An 18,551-nucleotide genomic window follows, 5' to 3' on the forward strand; every position below is an offset into this window, starting at 1 on the left:
CTTTTTTGGCTATCCAATGACCATCCTCATTATTAATGATGCATCCAATGCCGCCCTTGCCAAGATTGCCTCAGGCAGCACCATCGAAGTTCAATTTAGCCCACCCATCCAGGGGAGGGGCCCATCTACAGTTTGCTCTTACCTCCTTACTATTCTTCAGATAAACAAGTAGGGGGTTGATTAGTTTAACCCAGTTCTTCTTCATTTGCTTATCCCATATGGAAAAGGATACTTCCTCTTTCTGGGAATTTATGAGATTCGAGTTAGTAGTTTCCACAATACTAGCTTCAATTTTTGTAATTAATTCTTCAAGTTCCAATTCTTGGTTTGGAAAGATAGACAAATTTCTTTCCTTCTAGATTTCCCATATCAGAATGGATGGACATATGTTCCATAGTTTAATGTATGCACCCTTGACCTGGCAAGTGGGCCATCCCTTAAGTAGGTTAGGCAAAGAATTCGGGAATGATGTCGACCATCCCAACATTCTCCTAAGCCATTCCCAACACTTTTTGGAGAAGGGATAGTTGAATAGAATGCGATCAAAGTCTTCACTATTGTGCTTACATAAAACACATCTAGAAGGACCTTGTAGACCAAACTTCCTCATCTTATCCATGGTCAAAATTCTGTTTTGAAATGCTAACCATAAGAAAAAGCCTGCTTTAGGAAGACACAAAGAGTCCCAACATAGCTTGAATGGAATACTCTCATTGTCCCATCTTTGGGAGTCTGAAATAGCCCTATATCCATTTTTCACACTATAGTTACCATTGTTAGAGGCTGCCCATATAAATTCATCTTCTTCATCTTCCTTCTTAGATTGCCTAATCCTTCTATCTTCTAACAACTTTTGGTAGACTTTAGTTGATTGGACATTCACATCCAAGCCTTCCAAAGATTTCCACACCCATTTTGGATTACCATCTTCATAAACTACTGTCCTATAGTCACAAACTCTAGTTCCCCACAGAGAGCTTAATTTGTCTTTGAGATCCTTAATTGAGCGGCAACTGTGCAAAGGGGGGTGACCATCCCATGAATCTTCCCAAAACAAAGCCTCTTCACCCTTACCTACAGCCCAAGTCAAGTACTTTGAAATCAAATGCCTATAATTAAGCATAAATTTCCAACATTCTGACCCTTTCGAGGGGTGTTTGGTCCTAAAAATAGATAGAGGATCCTCCTTATTTAAATATTTGTTGTATAATAGTGCTTCATTTTGCCATTGAAGATTCTTGATCCCTAACCCACCCAAATCCTTGGGTTTGCAGATTTTCTCCCATTTAATGAGTGCCAATTTTTTGTCCTCTTCACAATCATTCCAAAGAAAATTCCGCATTTTGGTTTCGAATTTAAGGAGGTTCCATTTGGACAAAGGCAAGCAAGATAATGGGAAGATCGAGATGGCTAATAATACTAATATGATCTTAGTACATTTTCCAGCCTTTGTTAGCCATCTATCCTTCCAACATCCAAGTTTGGCATCCATTTTTCCAAGGGTATTACACCACACTTTGTTGGATTTCATTCCTTTTTCTAAGGTGATTCCCAGATACTTGTAGGGGAATTGACCTTTTTTGTATCCCATGATTCTGCAGATCTGTTATTCTAATGTTGGTTTCGTATTCATAAAGTAAATCTCAGATTTGAACTCATTTACTTTTTGACCAAAAGCTTCCACATATGCTTTAATGATGGATTTAAGACTCAAGGCCTCATCTATCCTACTTCTGCCTGGCAATATAGTGTCGTCAACATATTGTTGGTGAGTAATATTGGGCATATTTTTAGTGACCGAAATAGCTAATTTTTTTTTCCTACTATATGCATCGGTCACTGCTCTCCCAAATGCTTCAACCATGATGAGATAAAGGGAGGGGGATAAAGGGTCTCCTTGTCTAATGCCTCTAGATATATCAAAGTAGCCTTTCGGTGTTTCATTAATGAGAATCAAGATTTTAATAGTAGGTATGAATTTGTAGATAAGATTGATCCATTGACGAGAGAAGCCAAAAGCTTCTAGAACCTTGCAGAGGAATCTCCAATCAACCATATCATATACTTTTTGAATATCCAATTTCATGAACATACATGGCTCCTTGTTCATACATGCTGAATGAATAGTCTCTTGGATGGTTATAATACCATCTAGGATAGATCTACCCGGCAGAAAGGCTGTTTGTTCTTCTGATATAATTTTAGGGAGTATCTCATTTAACCTATTAGCTAAAATTTTAGAGAAAATTTTATACACTGTGTTGCATAGCTCAATGGGTCTAAAGTCTCTTGGGGTTTCAGGTTCTTACTTTTTGGGAATCAAGGTGAAGAATGAATGATTGATCTCTGATAAAAGAGCAACCCCATTTCTAAACGCTTCAATTGCTTTCCATAGGTCTACGCCTATGATATTCCAACATTTTTGGTAAAAGAAGGCTTAGAAGCCATTTGGGCCAGGGGATTTGTTTGGATTCATTTTGAAAACCACCTTTTTGACTTCTTCCAAGGAGATGGGTTTATTTAAAGCCCTATTATCTTCCGTACTAACAATTTTACGAATCACTTTAAGTAGCTTAGCTTGTGTTGCTCTATTGGACCCTTCATAGTTGTTTAACGTATTCTGAAAAATATTTAAGAAAGGTATCTGCGATTTCACTTGGTTTATCTGTTATAATGCCCAAATGATTCTTAATAGCCATTATTTTGCTCTTAGATCTGTTGTATAAAGTGGAATTATGGAAGTATTTTTTGTTTTGGTCTCCTTCATCTAACCATTTTTCTCTAGATTTTTGTCTCCAAAAGATTTCCTCTTTGGTTAGAATATCCTCTTGCCTTGCCAATAATTTTTTTTCTCGCATATAACTGCCATTGTCCATCCCTTTCTTAATCACTTCTGAATTTAATTTTTAAAATTAATTTTCTATATCTAATTTTTCTTTAAAAATATCATTGAAGTGCTCCTTGTTCCATATGAGGATTCATTCCTTAAGCATCCTCATTTTGGCAACAAATACATACATCTTAGATACTTCAAAATTGTCTTGCGCCCACCATTCTTTGATGATGTTAATGAAGCCAACATCTAAGAACCACATTTTCTCACATTTAAATGGATTCCTAGCAGGTTTGTGTGGTTCTGAAAATTCAAATCTGATCGAAAAGTGATCAAACCCAGCGACAGGAAGCATGGAAGAGTGAAAATTTAGGTTCTTAGCATTAGGGTCCCCTTTAATCATGAACCTGTCTAGTTTCTCCGTTATGTATGCAAAATCTTATCTCTTGTTGTTCCATGTATAAACACCATTACTAATAGGTATATCTATCAAGCTATAGGAATTGTACCATGCATTGAAATCCTAGAAGCTTGCGATAGTTGCTGATTACCACCTATTTTTTCATTAATATCTAAAATTGTGTTAAAGTCTCCTCTTAATAAGAACAAATTATCTTTAAAATTATTTATAAAAGAGCCAATTTCTTCCCAAACTAATCTTTTATTGAGGTTGGTAATAGGCCCATAAATATTAATGAGGATTAATTTGAGGCCAGATTTGAGGCTCTGGACCCAACCTCTCATCCAATTGTTATTTAAATTAATGATGTTTATATCTACCTTCCTGAGATTCCAGAGGATCCCTAAATCCCCTGAAGCCCCTATTGATTCTTGAAATACTGAGTTCCATAGTCCTAACCTTTTGTCTAATTTAGGAATTTCTAACTTATTTAGTTTAGTTTCTTGAATGAGAATAATTCTAGAATCAAAGGATTTGAGGTTATGTTTTAATAACCTCTTTCTGCTAGGGGCATTAAGGCCCTAGTATTCCATGTCGTGATCCTCATATCTCCTCGGGAAGGCACTTCCCCTTCCCAACATTAAAAATTTGATCAATCTTTTGTTGTTCTCTGCTACGCTTGGCTACTTCTCTGAGTTCTTTTAATGATCTTCTACCTCTTTTGCCTTTCATTTTGCCACATATAAGATATTTAAGCCCTTCTTGATTCATATGAATTCCTAACTGGTCTAGATTTGCTTTTGTTGTCTTAGCTACACCAATTTTTCCTTTGGGGCTCCTATCCTTTTCTTCCTATACTAGTTCTTTGAGAAGCTAATACACCATGCCAAAATGATTTTCTAAGTCTGCATCTGATCCCACTATGTTGTTATTACTGCCATCTTTCCCCTTTTTCTCTTGCCCCTCACCTTGCTCTTTTATCTAAGATTGCCTCAGATTATTATCCTCCTTTTCAATTTTTAATAAATCTTTCCTTAGGTCTTCATCTGTGTAGTTACTCCCTCCTAATTTGAGGATTTCTTTAATTAATTCCTCTTTTTGTGCATCTGTACTTTCATCAATGTTTTCAACACAAAAGACTCGAACTAGCTGATCAGTAAGGTGGTTCAACCTGTCTTCTTCTAATTTAGATATGCTCAATTCCCCCATTGTTGAATCCAAGGTATTGTCCTTATTCAAAAATTCTTGGAGTTCTTTTAAGGTACCTTATCTATTGTTCTTAAATTCATCTCTAATGACTGCTGCTAGGAGTGAATGGAGAACTCTTTGAAGTTGTTGGTGTTTGCCAAAATTTACATAGCTTTCTGGAAGTCAGAGATGGAGTTTTATTTGTCATGTCTTGAGCCTAGACATTCTCCAATTTGTTTGTTTCCTTTTGTGTTATATAATTCTCTGTGATATCTTCTTCAAAGTTAAATTGTAAATGATTCTCCATATCCTTTATAATACTCCCTTTATTATCCTTTTTGGTTTCTGCTTGAAATCTTCTCTTACTCAACACCTTTATTTGCAAGATTTGAGATAGGTATAGAAAGCTTTTTCGAGGCTCCATTTTCTCTTTCCCTATTTATTTGCTACCGCTGAGAAGGTAGAGACACTCTATTTCCATTCCTGCTTGAGTCCTTATTGTTTTTAGATGCTTTCCTTTTCTTTTTTCTTTTTGTTTTTGTATTTTGTAGGACAGGCCATAAAAAACCATATCTATTTTTTTCCTTGTAATTAGTCACCATTATTGATTTAAGCCTCCCTTTATCTACTGGAAGATCTTCTATCCTTCTGGTGCTTGTCTCTTTTGTGTGAATCGACTCTATTTGGAATACATACTTCTCCTGATAGTTTGTTGGAAGATTCTACTCTATGTATTTCTGGTTCCTTTTGTTCTTCATTATTCTCATCCAAGGAAACTTACTTCTGAAATCAGAAGTGAGAGGAAGAATTTTGGGTCTAATTTTGTGGATGTCATCAAATTTTAAATTTTTAGCTATTTCACCTTCATAGATGTGAAAGTTAAGATCATATGAGGTTTTCTTAGTTATTACTTTCTTTTAAAACTTTGATGGATGATTGAATTTGGTATTGATAAGCAATTTAACACTATTGCAACAATAAAAAGAGGAATCAATACCTATGACTTCTCCCACAGCTAATCCTATAGATTTAATAATATTTAATTGAAGCAACTTCGGAGGAAGAGAAGGCATATTAAACCATGTAGGAATCATGCATTCTAACTTTTCTATACGAAAATCATGAGACCATTCCATAAATTTGATGCTATGACCATTGAAAAGACACTCAGAGACTAAAATAAATTCTTTTTTAATAGATTCTTCTTCACATTGTAGATAAAGATTTCTATTAGAATAGTGAAAAATACTTACTTGGTCCTCATAGTTTTCCTCCAGCCAATCGGATAAAAGAGGGAAATCTCTCAAAGGGCCATTCCAAATTGTGAAGATTCCTCCCTTAAGACACTCACTTCAGTTGTCTTCAACTTCTTTAATGGTAATCTTAATGGGATTGTTTGAGGGTTTAACTGGGGAAATCAAACCAGAAGATAATTTAGGGTTTGATGGGGAGGAAACGTTTGAGGGTGCTTGCCGACGGTGTGGAGGGATGTAAGAAGTCAGGGATTCTGAATCAGATGAAGGTTGATTCTTTGAACTTCTTGGTTGGGGTATTGTAGAGGGAGATTGGCTAATTGATATGGAAGAGGGCTTATGTAGCTCATGATGTACGTACTTTGTTAGGTTGGAGACCCTAAATTGGTTGTCTAAATGTTCAATTGTGAAGAAAGATTGATGAATGTGAGTAACTGGCAGGTCTACGCATGTGGGAGGAATTTCAAGATTGGCTTCCAAGCAATTGATTTCCTTATGATGGGTTCGAGTCCCTACTTTCCATTGTTGACTAAGGATATTGCTTGCAGGTTTTTCCAAGATAGCAAATTTGTTTGCAGTTTCTACTGCAAATATGGCATTATGCGAATCTTGGACAACCCTATGGAACCATCTTCAATATGTGTCAATAGATATATTTTGCCATCGGTTACCATTAGGAAATGAACTTTGAGGATTTTTCTTCTTCTTCTTATGATGAAAAGTCTGCCCTAATTTCTTTGCAAGTCTATAGTAGTTTGGCATTTTCATTTTTTTAAGCAGAGCAGAGCATCTTGAAGAACATTGAGAAAGAAAATTAATTTTAAACATTTTTTTAATATTATTTTTTTACTAAATTACAATGATTTTTACTAAAGTACAATTAGAAATATTTTAAAATATAATTTGTTTAAATATTTTTATATAAAATTTCATAGTGTATAATGCTCATTTTCTCTAATTCTAATTGAATCATAACCTTAAATCTAAGGTGAATCCTCATAGGACTAAATTTAAACTTTTTAAATTTATAAAATAATTATTATGTAATGTTAAATAATTAATTTAATTATAATAGTTATCTTATAGAAATAAATTAGATTAAATTTACAAATTTATTTTAAAATAATTTTATAATTAGTAATTATAATTTTAAAATAAATTGAAACTAATATATAGATATATCAACAATCTTTCTATTTTATTTGTCACTTGATATTAGAAAGTTAATCTAAATTAAATTATTTCTAAAATGTGAATATAAATCTCTTTATGCAAATTGTTATATATTCTACATTAAATTAAATATTACTTAAAAAATATTAAAGTAAAATCTAGATGCACAAATATTTTCTATATTTTTTTGTCAAATTCTCCCTATTCTTAAGATGTATAGCTAATTTTAGTTATTATTATTTCAATTAAAATTCTCTTTAAGATGAATGAATGAATTTGTCTATTCAAGGTCTTAGTGTCAAATCTAGGTAACATTTATTTCATTCGAGCTCCTATTGTTAAATCTATTACTTGCATATATAAGTAATACACTCCAATTTTAGTTATTATTATATATGGAATCACAAATAATCAATAAAAGTAGATTCTTAGCACACTTGAATCAAATGATGGTGCCTAAATAGGATAGAGTTTGGAACCATGGTTGTCTTGATTTAAATAATTAACATAAAAAGTTTTCTTGCGTAATTTAAAATGAATAATCTATAACTAAAATAATATACAACCCTAATGCTTTCTTTTACCTTCTTTCCAACACCAATGCTTCGCTAATTTATTTGTCTCCTATAGATTTAAAAACAAATGTTTTAAAGAAAATGATTACTTGACCTACAAAACTCGTCACACTAAAAAAACTCAAAAATCTAAAAATAAACCAAGAAAAATTGTTCACTGATAAATGGGGCTATGAGGATTTGTTAACATTACTGCACCTATAAGGGAAAATGGATTGACTATGTACTGAAGATTATGAAACCCTCCTCGCAACATAGAAAATATATCATCCAATCCCTTCATAACCAAATTCCCCTGTTCCACTTTGATTAAGAAGTTTTCTTTTTATAAACAATGTTAAACAAAATCTATTAAATGAAGAGTATAATAGAAAATATAAACTAGAGATTGTATTATAAATAAAAGTGATTGTTCTTAGGAACTTAGAAAATAGAAATTGTTGAACGCAAGATTTATTGTCAGAAAATATTAAATAGGAGAAAGGCTAATAATTTTCCAATGCAAAATTGTAAAATTCAAATCTTCCACAGACAAGCCTATCGACTTAACAAGATAGGTTGTTGTAATATATCAACAAGGCTTTTGGAGTGTGTTTTTCTTTCCACCAAAGGGGTTTTCCCCCCATACACATTTTGTTGTGTACATGTATATATGGTGATGTTATTATATTTTTGGCCCTATCTTCTTCATAGTAAATATTTTAAGTTTTTCCTAAATATTGTACAATCCTTCCTTAATAGATTAGTATAAAAAGTTTTTTTGCTTAATTTTAGATTGAAAAATATCCACACTACCCATGCACTGACTTCACTCAACATCACCTTGAGACATCACACATGCCATATTTTTGGGCATATATAGGATTACATTTGAATTCACAGAAAACTTAAGGTAAATTTGGATGCATAATGCAATTCAATTAGGCATAACAAACTCAACATTTATATTTGAATTTAAATCATTTTTCTAGAAATAAAACAACAAATCTTAAGAGACTATAGTATGCCAAAATTATATCTCCATATATTTTGTGAATTTGAGCACATTTAGGACTAACTTATATCAACAACTTGGTCTTTGGACACCTTAGTTGCACATAATGTTGTCCTATGTTGAAACACTCTCTAGTCTTGTTCATCTTGACTTGTCCTCAATTCTATGACCAATAGGGTGCTAAAAAGTGCATTTAAGAGGTGATATGTGTATAAGAAAGTTTCAAACTCCATTGGTAGCGAGTCAAATTTTTTTTTTTGAATTTGCTATATAATTAATGACCTAAAAAGAGAAAATGCAAATGCTCACTATAGTACATATGACTACCAATGTAGAAGCGTACATAAACACTTGCATATATAATATTGATTCTTAGCCGATCAATTGATTATCCAACTTGTTGGTGACTAATGTCTTGGAACTTGTATCTCACTACGAGATCCTAAATACTCAATTCAAAATATTTAACATTCAATTGACAAAAAATATTTATAAACTTCAAAAGACTAATTAACGATTTTTTTTTTTTTTCAAAATATGAAATTGTAAACACATTTCTATTTACAAGACACATTTATACACCAATCTAATTCAAAACATAAAAATAAATATAATGAATCTTAAGAGTAAAATAAGCCTAAAAAATTAAAAATTACGTCAATCACCTCACTACGTAATATGCAAATTAAAAAAGTAATCCAAGGACTATCCCTACAATAACACAAAGACCATGTAGAAACTTGAATATCCTAAGACAATCAATATCTATATACCGATAATTGGTTTTCTCTTTTGATTGGAGCTATGAACCAATGGGGTCACATTCAGGGGACTTCATCCTTGAGGAGATTAGATCACCAACTTGAGTTGATAATCAATGAGGTATTTGGACATCCATCGATGCCAATGCCCTTAAAAGGACAACATTTTTATCCATCTGTCACCAACATGACCTAGCCTCTAGGCTCAATCAACTCCTTACATTGCCGCCATCAACAACATACTCTAATACCACCCCTTACATCTCTTATGCTCCTCCTCCATCACACACTTTTTTTTCCAACCTACCCTTGCCACCTACACCCCTACACCTCCACATCTCTGCCTTACCCCTATCCACCTATCTCCCCCATGCCATCTCCATCCTCCATGTCCCCTTCTTTCCTCCATCCTTCTACATCACCTCCACTCTCTCTCTTCTACACCCCCTTGCACCTTCCACCTCCTAATCTCCATGTTGTCTTATCACCTTGTTCACTGTTTCATTCACACTTGTTGCACCATAGCTTTACGTCACCACCACGAATCTCCTTAACTACATCAATACTCCTCTTACCACAACTCTGTCAACTTTGTTTCACACATGTTTTGCTAGTTGTCACCTACAAACATTCCCTCCTCCATGTCAAGCACCTGTCACTTCTCATTAAAGACTATGTCGGGCCAAATCACCTCTAGTGCATATAGGAATTCCCATGATTCAAATTGTGCACCTCTCTATCACAAGAGCTCACAACTACCACTGTGTTATGCTCATGCTCAATATACTCAAAATATTGATTTAATAAACATTTTATTAAGAACTCATAAATATACTCTCAGCTTGCAAGAGTTATATCGTAAGTGTAAAATAAACATAATACAAATTTAGAATTATGTCAACCAAAATACAAAATAGAACAAAAAAATTATGAACTCAGCTTGCAAGAGTTATATTGTAAGAATAAAACAAACATAATAAAAATTCAAAATTATGTCAACCAACATACAAAATGAAACCAAAGAAAAAATAAAATTACAAGAAGATAAAAGTGAAGGTAAAGACAAACGAGTAAAAGGCAAAATAAATTAAATCTAAGCATTCCATTGCATGCAACTTTTCAATTCCACTTCGGAAAAGGGCAAATGAACCATAGTTTGGCTTATAACATTCATATAACACCTTGGTTAAATAGAGGCACATCAAACATCCATTAATTGGTTCCATGTGTAAGAGACCCAATGAAATGAAATTAACTGCAGTTGTCAGCCAAGTTGAAATAAAATGTCAACTATTCCTTGGCTATACTAAACCCATATGCACCACAATAATTACTACCATGATAGAGCCCTTCATATTTTAATATAGACCTTGCCAGTCAGTGCTGTTCCGCTCTATATAAATCCCGTTGCCTGGCAAATGGTTCCTTTTCACTTTCCTTCCTGAGAGTTCTCTGAGGGAAAAAACTGGGCGTGAAACCCTCCAAAGCCACAAGACTTTTTCCCAATCAAAACATTCACAAAACAATTGACAACAGATCAAACTCCATTGCAAATTTGTACCGGCCGATACAGAACTCGTCGTTTTGTACGGTGCTGTGCGAATATCGGCCAAAAGCCAGAGCACAACATTTTAAGGTTGTTATCTGGTGCATGATAAAGGTCGATCTTTCCCCATTAGCAGATATTTTTCTTTTGTAGAAACACCCACAAAAAAAGAGAGTAAAAAAACAGTAAAAGCAATCATTTTTCATTAAGCTTGTGTTTTTCCTAGATTGTTGCAATGGAAAAAACATGACTGATGATACTGCTGCCATGAATTTGGAAGTTAGTTAATCTTAAATGTTTTTGAAGTCTGAGGACTTTTTGATATTGGGGTTTGATGGACTTAAAATACAGTTCAAATTAGGGATGTCATATTATCAATGAGTGTATGGCAGGGCACGGTAGAGCACCCCATGTGTCTGCAGTTATTCTACGGAGAAGATCAATTTTGCTACGGCTTTTGCTTTTTCTGGCTGCTCTTCTCGGTCGCTGTCTTCGAAACTGATAAATGCGAAAACTGGTGAATTTTTTTGGATCACTAGGGTTTTCAAAATCCAAATTTGCATGTGGGAGTCAATTTCAGGGGAATTTTAAGATCAGTTGGAGGAAACCCAATTAAGGTCGCTGTTTTCAAACATTAGTTTTCTTGGCAAATATTTTTCGGTCAAGGGTGCCGGAAACGAGACATTATCTGCACAGTTTTGGTCAGTGGAGGGTATTTCAGGTTTGTTTTGGCACTAAATCTGAGAGGAGGGTTGGGTGGGTTTGCTTCAGTCTTGATGGACTCGTCCATGGCTGCATTGTGATTATGGGGGGAGATTGCTCGTTTGAGCTCTGGTCCACAAGCGTTTGAATTCACTATCATTGTATGGTTTGCCTCATTGCTACCTTGTCAGTAGATCATATCTTCTGAGGATTTTCCTGGAATTCTAAAGGAAAAGCATTCTGAATCAAATCATTTATTATGTTACTACAATTTTGTCAATGCCTGTGTCATTTTGAGGAGTTCGGGTAGAAAGACTTTCTTTTTTCCAATGCAGCAATGGATTAACTGACAGCAGGGTTTCTTGGTTACGTGCAAGACATTGCAGTGATTAGGCAGATTGTCTTGGTATGGGAAGGACAATTTCAGACGGGTATTAGAAGTGAATGTTTGCTTTTTTTGTTGAGAAGCAACTGAAGCAAGCATTTTGCAATAGTGCGTTGGATTATAGAGTCTGTTTCAACATAGGGAGGCAGAATTCAGATCAGTACAACTTGTCTAGTGACAATTGAGTAAAGAGTTTTTTTGTAGAACAAGCAAGCAGGCTTCATTTGAAACATCTGCCCTCTTCTGCGAGATCGCCTTTCTTGGGATTTTCAAATTTTTGAGTTTAGATTAAGATAACGATGAAAGTTACACCGTGACAATTATGACATAGAATATTGTCTCGTAACACTGTTATTGTTGTGTTTGGAACTATATCAATCTCAAACAGCCATAGATTTTATTAATTATTAAAGTAGTGTGCTTCAGCCGTGCTATTGGATTGCTTTGAAGTATACAGTGGGGATATTGCTGATAAGGTATTCTGCTTGTATGCACTTTTCTCATGGTTAGTACAGTTTTGGCATGAGATTGAGGAATTCAAGATGCAGTGAATGATTTGCATCATCTAAGTATTGAAAATAGAGAACATGGCAGTTGTTGTAAAAGCAAGTCTAGGTTGAACTACATTGACTTCATCTAGTTTCCAGTGCCTTTTTATCACAGGTGATGAGCTGGAGATGAATTCAGTGACATGGTGCATGATTTGGAGCATAATTGCAGTTCCTCACCCAAGTTGTGTCAATATTTTCATATTTTAGCTTTTTGGTTGTTGTTGCTGGAAGGTGTTTGTGTTGGCTGGCACACCTGTTCCTCACAATGTCTCGTTGTTTCCCATTTCCACCACCTGGGTATGAGAAGAAGACCAAAACTGATGAGTTGGAGCTGTCAATCAAGGTTTGTTTTCTTCCCATGGATGAACATTGATAGCTTTACTTTGACCTTCAGTTATAAAAGAGATCTGTATCTTATTGCTTTTTTCAGTGTCACTGATACCATGGCCTGTGTGTTTTATGTGCTCTGAAATTATATATTATCATTATTCTGATTACTTTCGTCATAGCGATGCATCATATTTAACTATAAACAGGATCATATATTGATTTGCATGGAGTATGATATGATTTTATTTCTTGGATTATCTATCTTTGTGTAACATTTACCAATTCGACTGTTTTCTGAAATTCATTTTAGTTTTTGGGCCAATTGATTCCTCAATTATACTCATGGCCTTTGTATGTTTATATACTCTTTGACTCTGATTTTAGAAATCACAAAGAAAGAGTGATTGCATTGTCAATCTTTCTGTCGTTGTGTTTGTTTCCAACTTTAAAAGTTTTATATATGCAGTCAGATTAAAATCAGCCTGCAATGATAGGGCACAATGTCATTTGTCGATAAATTATAAGGATAGTAGTATGCTACAATTTTAAAAAAGGATAGAAGTATGCTACAATATTAAAAAAGGATAGTACATTTTATAAAAGATTTCACTATTCTGAAATAGATATTTTAATCTCGTAGCATGTTTCAGTTGTTTCTCATTGTGCCCTTTTGTAGTAACAGAAAACAATGTGGTTTAGTTTAAGTTTTAGTCATGAGATTCTATTACAAAGTTGCAAACTACACGACAGTAAGTGACGTAGTGGAGAAAGCAGGGTACAACTTGAGCTCTGGATTTGGGCCAGTGGTGGATATAAGTAAATCTACTAACTGGTGTTCAAGACTTGTCAGTGTGCTCCATATTCTGTTACATGTTTGATACATGTGATGAAAGCATTATTACATATCTACGAACAGTCCATGAGTGGTTTGGCCAACTGAAGTAGTTTAAATTTCAGTTTTACACCATTTGTTAAAAAAATCACTTTAATAATTGATCCCCGGGTTCATGCAAGAGCAATCACAATAATATTGTTAATCTCACGACCAAATTTGTCAAACATCTATAGGTGCTAATGTTTTCCCATTTTATTTATTTTTTGGTTTTAAGACATTATTAGTTGCACTTAGAGATGTATTGTACAACTGGGAGGAGCTATTTCTTGTAGGATAACATTCACCCTTGCCAGTGTACCCATTATGTAATACATATGAGTGAAGAAGATTATGATCAATAAACAACACTACAATGGTACTGAATACAGCATTGCTTTTGTAAAATCAATTGCCTAGCATTTTAAGGCTCAAAAAATATTATACAGTTGATTCCAGAAGAACAATGCCATTTGATGAAGTGCAAACAGAGTAGTTTTAAATACGAGAATAGTAATTATGTTTTTGTATGTATACATGTAAAAAGAAAAACATAAGACAACAAAGTTAGAATTAAGATAGGCAAACATGAAGGGAGAAAACAGAGATGACTGTTGGGTAAGAATTTGGAAAGTAAAGCAAAACAACACTAATAGAGGACAGACCATATTGAGCTGCAATTGTGAAAAATATAAATTCATAGAATTCAGGATGTGCATTCTTCAGATTGTCTGTAAGAACTGGCGGCGTTGGGAGAAGAGCCTAAACTGTTTCATAAGATCAATCAAGACATGGATGGTTGGTCTTCAAACCGGAGACTGCTATCTCTATTTGCAGTAGCTAGTTAATATTACCAGCGAGTTCTCCTTCTTTAGCTTGAGTGCTAAGAGGAGGACCATTCTTGTCACTACCTTTAGACTGGCCTTTCTGACTGTAATAGATAGATTGAAAAGTTTCAGGTAGTCTGGTTTTGGGTTAAGCATCTCAGTTTGTGCTATCTCTGAGGGGTAGATGGGTATTCATTTTTTTTTGTGGTTAGCAATACAAGGAGTTGGATTATGATTTCATGAATCACTTTTTGTTAAAATTGCCTTAATTTTAAGAATTTTGAGGTGTGAAAGATTTGTAATTTGACTATCATGTCTTATGAACATGACAAAAGTGTAAAGTGACCAGATAATATAGAAATCTGTCTTAGCTGGTATGGTTTTATTTTCCGAAGAGATCACAGGAGAATTCCATACAAATTTACCTTTTTCTGTTGCAATTCCAGAAGCAGTTGGGAAGTTGACTGTTCTTTTTTACTTGTTGACCTCCTAAAAGCCCTAGATGATCGCATTCCACTGATTTAATGATATTTATGTGCCTCAGGGACAGAGTAATCCACTGCTTATCAAACATGAATGTCGAGAAGAAAACACTCTGATGTCTAAATGTCACATTGAAAAGTTGCATGAATGAAAAACAGTGCTAGAGCAGAAAAACACGTCCATTTTTTTTCTGATTATCTCAGAATGACAACAGGTTTTACTCGAATGAAATGACTCCCAAGGGAAAATTCATTATCAGCAAGTGATATCAGCTAAAATATTGCGAAGTTAAAAAATAAAATATAAATATCTAGGCACTTTAAATGCTTTCTGTCTTTTTAATGCATGATAAACTTATTATCTAAATATGGCCTTGCTTTTAATTACAATATTTTAAGTTCTGATAACGTTTATTAACTTGTTTGTGCATTCCCCACGTAAAACTTCATGTAGACCAGGAGATATTATACGATGTAACGATACATAACATTGCAATGGTTTTAGAATAATATAATTTTCTTGAATATAGATTAAAATAAACCACATTTTGATTTGGCAACAGGTACAGATATGATGTAATAATTTAATTTTTTGAATATGGTAAAAAATAAATTTAATTACCTATAGTTTAATGTTGATATGATAATAATATAATACAGTTTTTCGGCTTTAAATGTGTATATATTTATAATTTACTTTTAATATGGACAAACTCAAAAAGTACCCACCTCCACAATTTTTTGTCTACCAGTGTACTATATCTACATAGCTGTACCCACACCCAATTCTGATCTGGTAATTTAGGTTGACAATGATAAGTGTACAGGTGATTTACAGCAGCACACTTAACCATCAGTTCATACAATCACTCTCAGCAGTGTTTCCTGGGGATCAAATATCTGTCTGGGCTGTTCTGGGGATTGAGAGACAAGAAGGGCCAGACAGGATATTGCATTTTATGTTGCACAAAAAACACTGTTGTATAAAAAACCTTTAGAAAGCAAAATAAGCCCCAAAACATCAAAAGTGGATACCAAAATCTACATCAGATAACAAAGCCGATATCTTCTGGTTTAGGATGTGCACAAATGCCAAGAAAGTAAACACATGGATTAAAAGCTTGGAATCATACAATGTGGAGCAAACAACTCATTGATCCATTATCATATTGCTAAGGTCCAGACTTCATGCAGAAGAAGATTCGTGTTGATTTTATTTTGCTCTATTTTGAAATAAATGTAGTGCTACCCCTCTAGATCCAGGACTTTTGAAAACCCTCTTGCATGAATTTTTCTTCCGTAGTTATTGCTTGGAGGTAACCAAACTTGTGTTAGACTTGTTCAGTTAAAGCAATTAGACAATAGCAAAATAACAAATTGTTGATTGAGATATGTTCTAATTCTAAACGTTTCTTGGAGGGCCTTTGTCACATCCTGTTCAAGATTGATATTTCAATCTTAATTTATTGACACATGGCCTTTCAGTTTGTATTAAAAATTGAACTAAAGTTGCAAAAAGTGTCTACTAAACCATTTAGGAAAATCAAGGACATGGAGCATAGTGCCATGGCCCTTACTGCCAACATTGCATCTTTCTGAAATGTTATTCAAAGAAAAGAGGTTGTTACTCTCAATGTGAACAACTAATACTCTTTATGGTTGGCAATGAAAGCTAGAAGTAGTTGATTTCTACTGAAGCAATTCACATATTGAACTTGCAATTGCCTCTAATGTTTCACCCTCAACTATATACCATTGGATAGATCATTTTAAGTTAAGAGAAATACTTCACAATAGTGTCACTTGGTGTACAAAACCAGGTCATTTCAAGGTGCAGTCCTTTGTGATTTTGTACATGTAGAGATATGTGATTTTTTACTCAAGCAACCATATTGTTTAATCAACATGCAACCCTTTGAGGTAAGCTCCAATAATGTTACCATATGTATTGATGGACATAGAATTATATGCCAAAAGTAGTCCCTAATAATGGCCTATTTCTGCCAAGAAATACAATGAGCCTGCCAACTTCAACAGAAATTTTATCTTTTGTTTGGTCAAACTAAAGATTAAGCATGTCTTTGTTGCTTAAGCTCATATTAATACTCCATCGATATAGTTGCAGCTGTTGAATGATATGTTGGAGGAGAACACGCATCTCTTTCAATTACCAAACAAAGTGAGCCTTAACATCATGCAATAAAAGATACGATTTATTTGATCCTAGGGATACCTTTACAAATAATGCATATCTATATCGCAAGCATTCCTTGAGCATTAACAGATTAAGTGACAAATTCGTGACACAACTCTTCTCTTTATGACAACCCAACTTTGCTTGCACTGAAAGATGTGCAGTACATGGTGGTTGTGCATCAATCACAAGACGCACAACAAGTTCATAGTGAAGAATCATTGTCCTTTTCTCTAGATAGAGTATCTTTTGAACTAGGTGTACAATGTGAAGATTTTCATTGAAATCAATTGTATGTGTGGGTATCTTGTCAAGCTTAAAAATGTTTTGAAGATAGCCATGGGAAGTTTGTTCAAATCATTGGTTATGCACTTTGGGTTTACCATTAACCCAATAACATCCATGTGAATGATGAGCCTTTCTCAATCCATTGACAAACTCATTGGTTCATGTCTACCTTGATGACATCCCAATCCTCAATTGGACATGTGAAGGACATCTATGGAACCTTCAACAAGTATTTTTTTAACACTTTGCAACAACATAAGCTTTTTCACAATTTGGAGAAATTAAAATTTGTCATGTGAGGTATACATTTTTGAGGACACAGCATGGATGCATAGGGATTACACTTGATTCCAATAATAATCTATGTTATCCAAGTATAGATTCACCAAAGAATCTCGCAAAACTCCACAATCTTTTTTGGTTTGCGAACTTCTATAGGAGGTTTATACTCGGTCTCTTTTAAAGTCACTCAACCATTAAATTAGATCATTAGAGGTGGTCTAAGGGCAAAATTCACTTGGTTGGCTAGACAACAGAAAGCATTCAACAAATTGAAAAGCAAACTATCTTCCACACAAGTGCTTATAATTTCAGAAATTCTACAACCATTTGAGATAGAGATTGACGCCTTTGAATGTGTGCTATGATTAGTCCTCACTCGAGATCGCCATTCAATTGCTTTTCACAATGGCCAGTGATATCCTATGTTTGTTGAAGATCTTTGTGCCATTGTATAGACATGTAAGTAGAGGAAACACTATTTATTGGGAAAGGAAATGCTGATGAACATGAATCACAAGCTGCCTCAATTTATACAAACATAGAACAAGCTCTTATAAGAATTCTATGAGATGCAGTCATCATACCTCCAATAGTGCCACCTCAAAATTAGACATGATAAAGGAAGTTTGAATCCAACAGTGGATTGTTTGAGTTGACCTCTAGTTTAGGTTCTCATTTGTGCTTGACATGTGTGGACATGAGATAGTCACTTAGGTAAGATCATACTTATTAGATGCAGATTTTTTATAGGTCAAACCTTGTAGAGCAGCACTGACATTGCAGACTCATACATCAACTTGGGCACTAGCATATACTACACAGGCAAGAACGGGATAAACTCATATAAGAGTTTGATTTTTACAGGTTGGAGGGCACTACAGAGTTGGGAAGACTCACTATATTACATTAATACTTG

General features: G+C 34.2%; 1 protein-coding gene across 1 annotated transcript in view; it reads left to right on the forward strand.

Moving 5' to 3' along the window:
* The first annotated feature begins 10,540 nt into the window (after positions 1 to 10,540).
* LOC149534268 (uncharacterized) overlaps positions 10,541 to 18,551 on the forward strand; it is a 32,833-nt gene continuing 24,822 nt past the window's right edge. The window contains exon 1 of the mRNA XM_089807230.1: positions 10,541 to 12,704. Coding sequence (XP_089663356.1) covers positions 12,627 to 12,704 — 78 coding nt within the window. The 5' untranslated portion in view covers positions 10,541 to 12,626. The remainder of the gene's footprint in view (positions 12,705 to 18,551) is intronic.

Source organism: Cupressus sempervirens, chromosome 10 (genome assembly GCF_028749045.1).
Source record: "Cupressus sempervirens isolate cs-2001-9-10 chromosome 10, ASM2874904v1, whole genome shotgun sequence".
NCBI classification, from domain to species: domain Eukaryota; kingdom Viridiplantae; phylum Streptophyta; class Pinopsida; order Cupressales; family Cupressaceae; genus Cupressus; species Cupressus sempervirens.